General features: G+C 34.7%; 1 protein-coding gene across 7 annotated transcripts in view; it reads right to left on the reverse strand.

Moving 5' to 3' along the window:
- Positions 1–297: 297 nt before the first annotated feature.
- Positions 298–13,895, reverse strand: part of arhgef9b (Cdc42 guanine nucleotide exchange factor (GEF) 9b) — a 65,254-nt gene continuing 51,656 nt past the window's right edge. For 3 of the 7 annotated variants that reach the window (XM_049484054.1, XM_049484051.1, XM_049484052.1), the window contains 3 exons: positions 11,467–11,598; positions 3,780–4,023; positions 1,759–2,510 (listed from right to left, as the gene is read on the reverse strand). In XM_049484054.1, coding sequence (XP_049340011.1) covers positions 2,128–2,510; positions 3,780–4,023; positions 11,467–11,598 — 759 coding nt within the window. In that variant the 3' untranslated portion in view covers positions 1,759–2,127. The other 4 variants (XM_022683748.2, XM_022683746.2, XM_022683749.2 and 1 more) reach the window with 4 other exon arrangements.

The following is a 13,895-nucleotide window of genomic DNA, read 5'->3' on the forward strand; positions in this document are numbered from 1 at the left end:
AGACCAAGTCTCACTGTCTCAACACATGGACGGCATGTAATACATTATTTTTAGTTTACTAGTATAAAGAATGTACTACATGCCATGCATGTGTTGAGACTAAATGCATGTGTTTTAACTAAAATATTTTAAATTTATATTTCAGGAATTATAATATAATATTATGTATCAAAAACTATTTGAGTAATATTGTATAAATGAAGTAATTGTAATTAGGTAATTTTGTATGTAGAAATTAAGTAAAGTTTACTAAAAAAAAGGATTGACTGAAGTTCAGTTCACTTATTTACTCTTATTTATTAACATTTAAGTCTTGAAATTGAGTTGAAGTGACTTGAGTTACTTACATTTATCTGAAATTAAACTTACTTAAAAAAAAGCAAATGCAGAAAGTTGCAAAAAAAAAAATAATTAAGTAAATTTTATGCATACCTTTTTTCTTTCCCATTGTAGTAACCAGTTAGCACTAGTAAAGCTTTCATTAGCTGTTAGCCACTTCACTCACCACCACCAGCATTTTGGAGGAACTACTCCTTTCTTCATTATTCATTCATAGTCCAACAATTATTCTAGATAGCAAAGTACACATTAAGCGTCAATAATAAATGACACACACTTTGTCATTTTACATTGTGCCAATCTGGAAATTAAATGTAAAAAGTAAAATAAAATAACAAACAATAAAATAATGAACAACAGATGTTTTTGATGCCGTTCAGTCACTGGATGCTGAAATGTCTTCGTCATCGTCATGATGAGCAAAGTCTTTAGTCCACTGTTATTGTCTGTCCGCAGTGTGAGATATTCAGAAGAAATAAGCAAAAAAAAAAACAGCCTCCGTATCCAGAGAGATGGCTACTTTTTTAACAATGCTAACCTACCAAAATTTTGCCAGAATGGAGACTGGCTCCGCCTAGGTTGATGAATCTCGTATAGATCTGATTGTGCCAAGTGGTCAGGGAGTATGTACTGCCCTTGGGCTATGGGGTCCTGTGGGGGCGGGGATGAAGGGGGCACATACCTGTTTTGGCTCACACCTGAGCAGTGAGGAGGTGCAGGAAGTGGAGGAAGTGAAGGGAGGAAGGAAGGAAGGAAAGAAAGAGTGTGGTGGAGGAGGGAAAGAGTGGAAAACAGAAAAAAAAAATTAGTAACAGAACCAAAGCCTTCAAAGCCATTGTACAACTATGACAACTCATGCTTTACAACATAACAATTACAGTACATATCTATCAGCTACAAACTGGAGGAAGACAAGCTAGCTTTACTGTGTTTTGATGCAAATCTAAAGATATATCTGTATAAATCTACTGTACTACGACTAGAACTAACATCAATATCAATTTGTACAATTGATATTTGTAGTTAAGAAGTTGAGAAGTTGCCATGGCACCTTGATATAAAAGAAAACACAGCAATCTTTCAGCGTCAAAGCGAGCTTTGAGCTTAATTGCTTGTTTACCTGATTTGCTTGGTATAGTAAGTGTTTGATATTGAGTGCACTATGTGTCTTAATTTCCACAGACTCTCAAATCCGAGGGTACATTAACGACCGCATCAACAATAGCATTACAGCTACCGCCCACTTTTCTACAGAGCCATTTTCACAGCAGTTGCCATGGCATCTTGGAGAAAGTATAACTCTACATAGAACGCTTATAAATATACCTTTATCATTTTCATACCATGTCCATATAATATGGCCCTCTTTCTCAAGATGATATCTATAAATGAATCTGCAAATTCAAGAAAATACTTCACCGTTTGTCAGTGAAGTACAATGGATTTCAAAAACAAGGTGTAAGTATGACAAGAAGAAAGTATTATGCAAAATACTTTGTTTTTTAGAAGTAACATTCAAGAAAAAAACACAATGTCCATGCATTTTCTTTTTTTTTTTTTTACTTTACAGACAACACATATTAATGGCAATTTATGGCAATTACATGGTTATAAATATCTCTACTGATTTATGTATTCATATATTGTTTTAAAAGACATTATTTAGAAGCATGCACAGATATTATATATATATATATCTGTCTTTTCATTGATGTTTCACTTAAAAAAAAGTCCTATAGCTTTAAATTAGATAAAAAAAAAACAGATGGTGGTGGTAAGATTCTTTTTTTAAACTGAAATTTTGGCATTATAAAGAAAGCCAAAAGAATAAAAAAAAGGAATACAATAATTTTTTTGCTCTGTATGGATTTTCTTTTTTTCTTTTTTTGCCTTGGCCAAAGTGGTTTTCCTCTCCAGCTTAGTGAATTCAAAAGGAGAAGAAAGATTATAAAAGATATAAAATATATAAAAGATATAAAATATATAAAAGACTGCACAGCCGTCAGATTCCTCACAAGAGGCCGAAACAGCAATGATAAGACAGGCTCGGCTTAAAGAATAGAAAAAAATTGAATTCACCTGGTATCGCTTTGGTGCCTCACCTTTCTGTTTAGTCACCTTACGCACTGTCATAGCTGCTTGCCGTTTCTGATATTCAGAAATTTCAAAGCCTGAAAGAAAAACAAATGTATTAATAAAGCTTATATATTAAAGGCAAATGTAGAGGTGTTTTAATAAATAAATGATCAGTCTCAGAATTCAAATATGAGACTTGTGTAAATAAAAATAAAGTTGTTAGTTAAGTTAGTTAAGGTGTTCAGTGTTTTTTTGTGTTCTTTTAAGTTTAAGTTTGAATGAGAACTGGTTAAAATATTTTGGTATTTAGTTTCTCGAAAAACTTAAAGGGCCCTAATTTAGGGATCTATAGGCGAGCCGTCAACCCTGCACCATATAGCTTAATTTACTACCAATTCTCTTGATTTAGTCCTAATTCTCGTGTTGTGTTTTTAGCGTATTGTGCAATAAACCTTTAAGAGCCAGGTGTGCTCTGACTTTTGCGGATTGCTATTTTAACGGTGCAGCGCTTCTGTGCTTTTCAGCAGAGAAAACTGACTTGTTGGCGGGGTGTGAGATAGCAATGAACATTGTGACGCACCTTGTGCAGTGTGTAAGACCTAACGACCTAATATGGCCCAGGGAGTTTTGTGTTGTTAAAAATGAGGTAAAAGCTTTAAACTAAATCTAAACAGTGATAAATAGGGTTGGATGGTATGACGGTAATACTGTATGCTGTAGAATTTTTTTTTTATTTAATTCTAATGCTATCTTGAAATGAGGACATATTTCAATATCAATATAAATATATATCCTGTGTATATATTAATTTAGTACAAGGCCAATATAGCTCATTCATTCTTGTGCATTAAGGATGGACACAGAAAGAAAATAAAAGCAAGGATAGGGATTAATTTAATTAATATAGACTTTTTGTATATATCAAAAAAATTCAGTTTTAAAACAAGGCAAAATTAGATGAAAGTATGATGGTATGGAAGCCATTTAATGCAAAGCCATATGTGCTTCATATAACTATAATATATATATAGTTGTTATTGTTATATGTATATAATATATAATCTCTATTGAAAATACTGTGAATTCCAGGACAAGGCTTCATCATTGTTTGATTAACCGTCCCTGGATGTTCAGATAAAAAGAAGGCTTTTTAGTATCAGGTAATACATTATCAGTATTAAAGAACAAATCCTATTAGGAACCTAGCATTCACTTATTTATGCAAAAAAAATAATATAAATATATAGTAAAATAAAATGTGTGATATCGCTGTATAATCATGCACAAAAATTACAATTACAATAATGCTTTATTAAGATGAAGATTAAGTCTGTTTAATATAAAACTGCATTATAATTGCTTACCTATTTTTTCATCTTCTTGCACCATCTTACGCTCCTCGTGAAAAGCCCTGAGCCAGCGAATCTTCTCCTCTAGCTTTTTGGCTAGGAAGATGTGGATCTCCTCTGTGTCCTTGTTATGAAGTTTGAAAGCGTTCTTGACGCTGACGTTGAAGTCATCATCCCGGCCATCGATTGCATCCCTCACATCATACCTGTCCATGTCGATGCGGCCTTTGTAGTACAGGATGTCGCGTCGTATCAGGTCCTGCGCACAGAGAGCAGTCAAACGCATTAGCTTCAGCTTAGCCGAGCAGCTTTACACGCTCACCGGCTCACGCCACACCTCACTGCACACATCAAAACTCCAGCAGGAGCCTTTCACCACATCCCTCACGTCTAAACTGGAATTAACGCGTTAGAAAAAGCAGCAGCAGTGAAGCTTAGGTACTACTTTGAGTCTTTGCATTTGCGTTTTACACCAGAGCATTGTATATTGTGACTCTGTTTTTCACTATGTAGTAACTGAATGTTTATATTATATATTATTGACAAACACCCTATTTTTTTTACACTAACCATGAAATCCAGATATATCTAAAAAAAATATTCATATAAAAAGGGGCTTAATTAATTAGCTACTTAATAATCAATAGGTTATTTATGTTTCATTTTCTACTTATTGTATTTTTTGCACTATAAAAAGCACCGGGTTATAAACATCAATTTTTTGATCTATTGTTTGGTCTATTTTCATACATAAGACACAATGGATTATAAGGCACATTATGTACATTTGTAAGGAACAGGGTTGTCACCATGTTTTCCTTCTAATTCAGCCCTCTTAAGCTAAGCTAAGTTTTAACACTATAAACATGCAGACTACAGTGCAATATACTCACCTCTAAATGGCAAAAAAGTTAATGCAGTTAGCAAGTAATGCTGATACTGCTCCAGCAGTGCTAGCGCGGGTTAGCAGTAGGCTACAGGCCAATAATACTCCCCTCTGAATGGGGAAATAGCAGTTAGCGGCTAATGCTAATGCTACTTCAGCTCCGGTGCAGGAGAACTAAACTGAAACTCCTGTATAACTCTGTACTTCAGCGTTCAGAGTGACTTTACTGCTCCTTTATACCTGACTGGTAAAATATATAAGTCATACATAAGACGCCCTGGATTATAAGGCACACTGGCGGTTTTTGGGAAATTAAAGGATTTTAAGTGCACCTTATAGTGTCAAAAGGATGATAATTAGGTTGACCAATCTATCAATAATATGTCCTTCCAAAAAAAGCATAATTGCATGCTCTAATGCTGTGTCCTTTATTTGGTGTGCAGATCTGTCCTCAAAGCTAAATGTGGTACTTATAAGAATCTAAAGTATACATTTTTAAATGTAAAATTTTAATTTTCAATGTAAAAAGAAATATAAAAAGAAAGAAAACACATTAAATGAGAAGAGGTGTGTCCAAACTTTTGACTGCAATAAAAACCCTAAATGCTGGGGGTCTCGTAGCAGTGACAGAGGGTATGCATGTGTTGTAGATGGGGGTACGTTTGGGTGCGTGTAGGCATATGTATATTTATGTCTATATATATATATGTATGTATATACACACACACTGAAAATAATAATCTATCTATCTATCTGGTGCTGCATATATAGCGTGGTTAAAGTTAGGACTTAAAAAAAAAAAGAATCTAGTCCTACTTTGGTATAAATGTCCACCTTCTTTTCTTAGAGTCTTCTTTTACTGACAACTCTTGCTTCAGGCATCTGTCACCGGTGCCCATCTCTGATACAGCCCACTTGCACTGGTCCCACAGGGGAGATGATACATTTGGAAAAAGCATTTTTTTATTTTTACGCCAGCTGAGACAATCTTTTGATGTTTGACGGCTGGTGAAAATGTCGTCTTGCCTCTGTTTTGTTATTCTGGTGTAATAGAGCGTACTTGATATTCTCCTCTCATTCTTACTGGAACACTTTCCTATAGATAGTGTGAAAAGTAATTATTAGCTCGCTTGTCATTTCACTTGTCACAGACCAGGCTTATTTGCCTACTATTTGATAGGCTGGGCTGAATATTGAACACTTGTATTTACTCCATATCTTGACTGTGAAATTAAAATGCTCGTTCTTTTCAAAAGCAATTGGAGTCAACAGCTAAACATTCTGGCTGTAAAAACAAAAAGCGTGATACAGAGTGAATATCAATCAACTTCCATATTTCAACTATGTACAGCTAAAGAGCTTCAGTTGTGAAATGTGAGCATAATGAGTTTTGTCAAAACAAGTGTGATTTGAAGTACTTCATGAATTGCCAGCATAATTTTAGAGGTATGATTTCAGTATGTTGGAAATGTTAATTAAGGGTATATTTGGAATATCTGGCGCCCTAGCGTAGACCCTGCGCAAGGCGTGTTGCAATGCTTTTTGCTATCTTACACCTAGTCCTGTCACGATAATTACATTATTGACTTATCGTACAATAAGCGGACATGACCTCAATAATATTTTAAAAATTTAATACTGTCTATTGTGATTATATGTAAAAAAATAAATAAATCACATACGTTACAGTGAACAGTATTTTAGCCAGCCATGCAAGACCAGACACAGTGTGCAGTGACTGAAGTAGGTGAAGAAAAAAAAAAATATATATATATATATATATATATCCTGAACTAAGATTAATTAAAATGTGTTGTCTTTAAAAGGGTAAAATTGCTTTGTTATGTTATTCTATTATCATTATATCAGTGGCAATAAATGGTCTTAAAATTACAATTATATTGTTTATTCCAAGCATTTCTGGCTTATATATCATATCAAATAGCGATATATATTCAGATTGTGACAGGTCTACTTACATCCCCTCAAAAGTATATTTTCACGCCTTTGGCCAGCGCTGTTAAAACAGTGTCTGAGTTTAAGAATAAATCTAAATCTACACTGATGGGCGTGGTGGTCTGCTGGAAGTGAGGTGTGTTCAGGCAAATATCTGGTGTGTTTCTATATATTTTGGCGGCAGAAAACACAGGAGCTCCACTGACTGATTAAAACCCTGACAACAGTCATCATCAGAGTCCTATATTCCTATAGGTTAACTCAACAATAAACAGAATAAAGAATGAAATAACATTACTGTTCTCTTAAATCTGAAAGCTGCTGGTGTATCTTCACAGTGTGGACGCGCAGCTCAGTATCTGTCTCTGCTGAGACGCACAAAAGCGCCGTGCTGTTACGATACGAACACGCCAAAGTCAGAGCTCACCTGACTCTTAAAGGGAATGAGAGGCAAGTGACACACTGATTGGTTTATTTTATGTTACACCCAAAATTAAATACACCTATGATTAGTTAAGAGAATTAGTACATGCCTTTTGTGTGTTTTGAGATGCGCAAGCCATATATTTTGGGCCCTCACATTACCAAAGACTAAAATAGGGCCCATTAATTCAAACTCAAAGGTGTGAAATAAATGCTGGCCATTAACATCCTAAAAAAAGACATGTAAACCTTCATCAAGATGTTTGCAAACAATCAGCACCAGTCAAAATCCCACACTCCCTTTCAAATCTGGTTAAACATATCTTGAGAATAATGAATTGTGTTCCCAGAATCAGGCACAGAATCAAACCGTGAGTCACGACACCCTCAAACATATGCCGTGACTCGCTTCCTTCACAGTTTTTTTTTTTTTTTTTTTTTTTGGCATTTGGTGCAGTTTTTCTGCCAAAGACACTTCAGAAGCAGCAGTAAGTAATGAGTATGGATTTATGCAAATGGATGATTCAGGAGCATGCACATGGATTGATATTCCTCAACACAGCAGAACAACACATATTTAGCAGTGGGAAACGCTCAGGGCCTTACGATAATATGGCAAACCAAAAATGAATGCAAGGAAATGGTTTTGTTTTTAGTTTTTTTTTTTTATTATTAACTTATCATATGTTTAGTGTAGTGTTTAGTTTAGTTTAGTGTTGGTAAAATCTCTAACCACGTAGATACAGCCAAACCACGACTTCACACTACTTATAATTACCTAGTAACATATATAGAAATGGACAGTAAATCAATCAATTATGGAAACCAGACAAGGATAAAATGTCTCTATGGGTCTTTTACTGGTCTTACCTATGTTACAGTATGTGAATACAAACAGTAGATGGCTGCATTTAATAGATAGTAGAACACAAAAAAAGGTCACACACTCTAATATTTGGTTAAACCACCTTTAGCATTGATTGCTAAAGTGCCACACTGCATGTGGTATTGTTTCAATAAGCTTCTACAACATCACAAGATTTATTTCAATCAATCAATTATTTTTTTTTACTAAGCCTTCTCCAGCACATCCTAAATATTCTCAATGAGGTTAAGATCTGGACTCTGGAAGATTCTTTCAGCACATACTGTTGCTGAACCTAAACCTGCAGACCAACTGCAGCATCAACCAACCAACCCCACATCATTTACTTACTTAAATCCAGGTGGAGACCTTTTCTGGCCAGTGTATTATGGGCCCTCCAAGTAAAGTGATACCCAGTATTATTGTAGATGTGTGTCTTTGTCTCAACATTAACAGCATGAACTTAGGGGCTTGCTGTAATAGTTTTATGACACCAAATGTTCACGTTTCTGAAACATATAATGAACCTTCAAACCCTTCATTTCCAGTTACAGAGGAACTTTAAGCAGCTAACGCTGAGCACCGTGTGAAAGTGAATGCATATGTCCACAGGGCTGAAGACAACAACTGTTTATAAGCCACTGATTAGCAGAAAAAAAGGCAAGGCAAGAACAGCACATGCATTTCAACCATGCCCAGGAGACTGGCATTACACATACATGCTGCCTGTCCTAATAAAAAAACACAGAACAAAGCCTTCTGATACATAATTAAGCGTGTCCGGAAGACACTTCCAAGTAAACAGCAGTTGGTGTTAATATTAAAGTGGGCCGTGTTCTCCCTGATGGAAAGATAGTCATCCGTTGGAGATGATGGGAGGATTACAAAAGGCTATTTGTGAAGATGCAGAACCGTGCGGTGAACCATATTTCTGGCCTGAGATCAATTTATGCATCTAATTACGGCGAGCTGGTGGAAGCTTCCACTCATTAAGCTTCAGCATCTGATTTTGCAGGTATGATATTGAGTAATTAGAGGGAAGAAAGTATTAACATGTTTACAAACTCCGGGGAAATCCAGGTCCAGCTACAATTCACTGAGGATAGTAGTCTTTACAAGTCAGATTCAGTTCATAATCACTGTAGACTGACCCCATGAATGAAAAAAATGGTTGCCCAAGGCAAATACCTGCATCATGATCATGGAAACATTATAAATGCTGTATAGCAAGAAAAAAAAATCTCATAAACAGATAGTAACCTCCACAAGACACAAGGGGTGTAGATATATCAATACACCTTTTAAAAAAGACATTTATAAAAAAGTGAAGAAAATATACTCATGAATCTACCCAAACAAAAGGGGAAATTGGTAGAATAGCCAAGTCAATGACCAGAACTTATTGCAATTGTGCATATAATTGTGCATGTCTGCCTGAAGAAAAGACAGAGGAGAGAAACTACCTGAAATAACTGAAATAAACTGATAAAAAGAGAGAAAAAGCAGCATAAAACAAATATGCAACAGTTTGATGTCAGTGGGAAACCCAGTGTGAGGCAGTTGTTGTCAGTAAATGATATTTAACCATGAATAGGGTTATTTCCATTGAATTTACTTACTAATATTTTTCTACTTTTTCAATATTGATTTTAACATACACGATTTAAAGTGTCCATGTATAAGTAATTTGATATATCTATATGTAAAAATAAGCAAATAAAGCCTGAATAAAGTATCTTCTGATGTCACATATGCATACCTTTAACTCAATACCAAATATCTTCAATATATAGCAAAGCAAAAAGAACTGACAGCGGCCCTTTACTACATTTCACTCTCCTGGCTCAGTGGAAAATGTGGAGACTGGGCTAGATGGTAAATCTGGTTATGAATCTGTGTAAAAACTGAAATCTGTGTTAAAAAAAAAAATATATATATATATATATATATATATATATATATATATATATATATATTAAATAGCCTACACTGTAAGCTCTGATATGTTGAATTTACTTTAAAAATTTGAGGAAACCGGTTGCCTTAAAAAAGTTAAGTAATGGGGGATGAAAACTTGAGTTAGCATAACTTAAAACATCAAGTTTTGCAACTAAAGGGGAATTTTTTTTTGTTATACTGTAAGACCGGATAAGTTGAGTTTATTTAACTTTTGTAAGGCAGTCGGCTTGCTCAATTTTTTTAAGTAATGGGGAACAAAACTTGAGTTAGCATAAATTAAAACATCAAGTTATTACAACTAAAGGAAAAGTTTATTTAACTTTTTTTATTTTTGTTATATTGTAAGAACGGATAAATTGAGTTTACTTTAAAAAATCGAGGAAACCAGGTGCCTTAAAAAAGTTACGTAATGGGTAATGAAAACTTAAGTTACCATTACTTAAAACATCAAGTTATATATATATATTATATATTTATATATATAAAGGGGAATCTTTATTTTTGTTATACTGTAAGACCGGATAAGTTGAGTTTATTTAACTTTTTTTAAGGCAGCCGGTTTGCTCTTTTTTTTTTTAAGTAATAGGGAATAAAAACTTGAGTTAGCATAAATTAAAACATCAAGTTATTCATTACAACTAAAGGGGAAGTTGATTTATTTGTAAGGTAGCTCAGGGGGAATCACTATGATCACACTGATGATGAGTGTTGGTGTCAGAAACTGTTGGACACACCCAGTATGCAAATAGATTGTGACAGAAGCCAATGAAAAAGAAGCTGATAATGGAAACAGACTAAACTCAGTTATTATAAGTTGTTTCAACTTAAAGATCTCAGTTTGAATAGTACAGTATATGTGCCCACAAACGTTTAACTAACTCAAAATAGTTGAGTATTGTTTAGAAATATAAAATTTTATGTAAAACAGACTTAAATCATTTGAGTTCAAACAACGTATGGGTTTACAGTGTAATATGTATAGGGTTCATACACGTTTTAACCAATAAATTTCCATGATATTTTCATGACTTTTCCAGGCCTTCAAGGCAAATTCTCATGACCATACGATTTTTAAAACATCAGTGCAGAAGACATGGAGAATAAAACCAAAAAACTACTAAAACTATAGCTAAAATAGATTATTATAGGTCTAAAATGAATCAGATAAAAATTTGACACGCAAATTTTAATAATAAAATGTGTGTCAGGTCCTGAGAGCTCCATTGTGCAGGATTAAATTGCTGAATTAACTCTGAGCTGATGTATTTATAGCTCACAATATATTTCCTCTAGTTATAACCTGAAACACAAAGATTTGTAGACCAAATTTTCATGACTTTTCCAAAACTTATCCAGGCCTGGAAATTGCAATTTTAAAATTTTTCATCACAGTTCAAACCCTGTATGTACAATGTAGACATGTTCAACATGTATATGTGTGTAAAATGGGATCTTTACTAGTGTTTAACCTCAAAATAGTGGATGCAAAATAACAAAAGTGTGGGAGGAGCTTAGATAAGGCATCTGTTCTAAGTATTTGATTGTATTACTTAATGTATGTAAAACATACTGTAAACATTTGAAATGAGGCAAAACTCAGGAAGAGTAATTACCTTTTTACACAAAACCAGCTGGTGGTCAAAGAGGAAGAATACTCGCTGCTGACTCCTCCCATAAGGCTGGTATATCCAGGACAGTTCCCCTGTGTAGATCAGTTCTGAGCTCCTATCCAGAATATCATCACCCTGCATAAAAAAAAAAAAAAAAAATCACACATCAGAATCACTGTGCAGAATCAGCCCAGCATATCACTGCTGCATGAGCTTCTGAGATTATTTATAAGATCAATAAAATAGAACAGAACAGGATTATTTGAAGCACGGCTCTCTGTTTTGTTTACTAACTCATATCATTAAAATGATGTATATTGCTTCTGCTAGATACAGTGAATGTGATATACCCTGAGCTGCAGAGGGAACAAAACACAAACAATGCAAAGAAAATGAAGTGATAAACGCAGAAAACAAAAGGAAAGAAAAATAAAGAACAAAAAAAGAGAAGAAAATGAGCAAAGGTAGAACAGAGGGAAACAAAAAAAATAAAGACAAAAAGAATAGAGCACAAAATGTAAGAAAAAGTCACTGACTGACAAAATAAGAAATAAAAAAAAATAATAATAAAATAAAGAATATTGTAGGAATAAGTATAGAAACAATTGTATAATAAAAAAAAAATAAGAAGAGAAAATAATAAAGAAAAAAGAATAACGTAATTGTAGGTATAGAAACAATAGCATACTGGGAAAACAAAAGAGGTAAGGAATAGAACAAATGAAAAAGAAAGAATAATGTAGTAATAAGTACAGAAACAATTGGATAATAGGAGAGAAAAATGAACGATAAAGGAGAAGGAAAGTAAGTAAGAAAGAAAGACAGAAAGAAAGAAAGAAAGAAAGACTAAACTAAAAACTAAACAAAAAATAAGGTAGAAATAAGTATGAAAACAATTGTATAATAGAAAAGAAAAATGAAAGAGGAGAAATTTAGCAATAAATACAGGAAAAAGTGAAAAGGTTAAAAAAAAATAAATAAGCACTAAATAAGGATAGAAGCACACAAAAGGTAAGAAAGCTGTCACGTCTGGTGCTGTTAGCTCCTCTGTCCCTTCCACACCCAGCTCTAACGGAGGTTCTCAGGTCAACAACTACATTACCCAGAATGCACCACCCGCTGACATCACGCACTCACCTGATCACGTGACACCTCACCTGCTTCCTCCAGGAAGTCCTGAATACTGATTACTGGCACTATAAAAGAGCACTCCACACAAACACCCACGCCGCGTATTGTAGGTTCTCCTCATTACAAAGCGTTTCTATATCTCTTGTCTCAGTTTATCTTGTGTATGACCTTGCCTTTGTTTTCTCGACGCCGATTATTGCCTTTGCCTCTGATACTGGATTGCTTGTGTATTACCTGGACTGTGTTTTCACTACTGCCTCTTGGATTACCTCTGACATTGGATCTCTCGTGTATGAACTCTGGACTGTTTCTCGTTTATGGTATGGTTTTGTCTACATTGCTCTGGTTTCTGGTGATTAACTGTTTTCTGTATCAACCACGTATTACATCTGTTTATTTTTATAATAAACATATTTTATCAGTATCTGCACGTGTCTGCAATTCTGTGCTCATCATGACAAAAGCAAGAAAAAAGAAATAAAGAAAAACAAGAAAATGAAATTAAAAAGAATAATGTAGTAATACGTATAGAAACAATTGAATAGTAAAAAAGAAAAATAAGAAGAAGAGAAGGTAGAAAGAGTTTGAGAAAGAAATAACAAGGAATTTAGCAATAAAGGAGAAAGGGCCTAAAAGAAAAGTGAAAAGGTGAGAATAATAAATAAGTACTAAATAAAGATAAAACAAAAGAACACAAAAGGTAAGAAAGAAAGAGAAAGAGAAAGAAAGAAGTGAGCCGACTCTGTCAGGCAGCTGCATGCAGACAGTGAGTGTAGCAGCTGGAGGCAGTGGCGGCGGTGGTGGCAGGGCTGTGGGAGTGGCAGGTGGCGGTGTGGAGTGTATGGCAGGTCTCAGACAGCGGCTGACGGCAGGCCTTCAGTGGGCTGAGAGGTAATAAGATTAGATCTGAACGGTGTGACAAGCTCTTTAGACACGAGCGCCGGCTGACTCGCCTCAGCCCGGACCACTTCAATTATTACACTACAGGAGCAAAAATAGACTCGCCCTCCATACAGGTGTGAGACATCTGGCTCGACTGACAGCTGATTTAAATTCATCACCTCGTGGCCTGGCGCATATGAAATCAACTCATTTACAAATGATGGATAGGAGCACTGTGGCATAACAATTTTACAGTGTTACACAGTCAGTCATTTTAAAGGAAAGCCTATTCAGATTTAGAATGTTGATGATAATTCAATATTTAATATTCAATATCATTCAAAATTCTATATTTGCACAAAAACACATCCATCAGTCCGTCCAAAATGGACGTCAAGTTGAGGAACACTGTAGAAGCG

Source organism: Astyanax mexicanus, chromosome 10 (genome assembly GCF_023375975.1).
Source record: "Astyanax mexicanus isolate ESR-SI-001 chromosome 10, AstMex3_surface, whole genome shotgun sequence".
NCBI lineage: Eukaryota > Metazoa > Chordata > Actinopteri > Characiformes > Acestrorhamphidae > Astyanax > Astyanax mexicanus.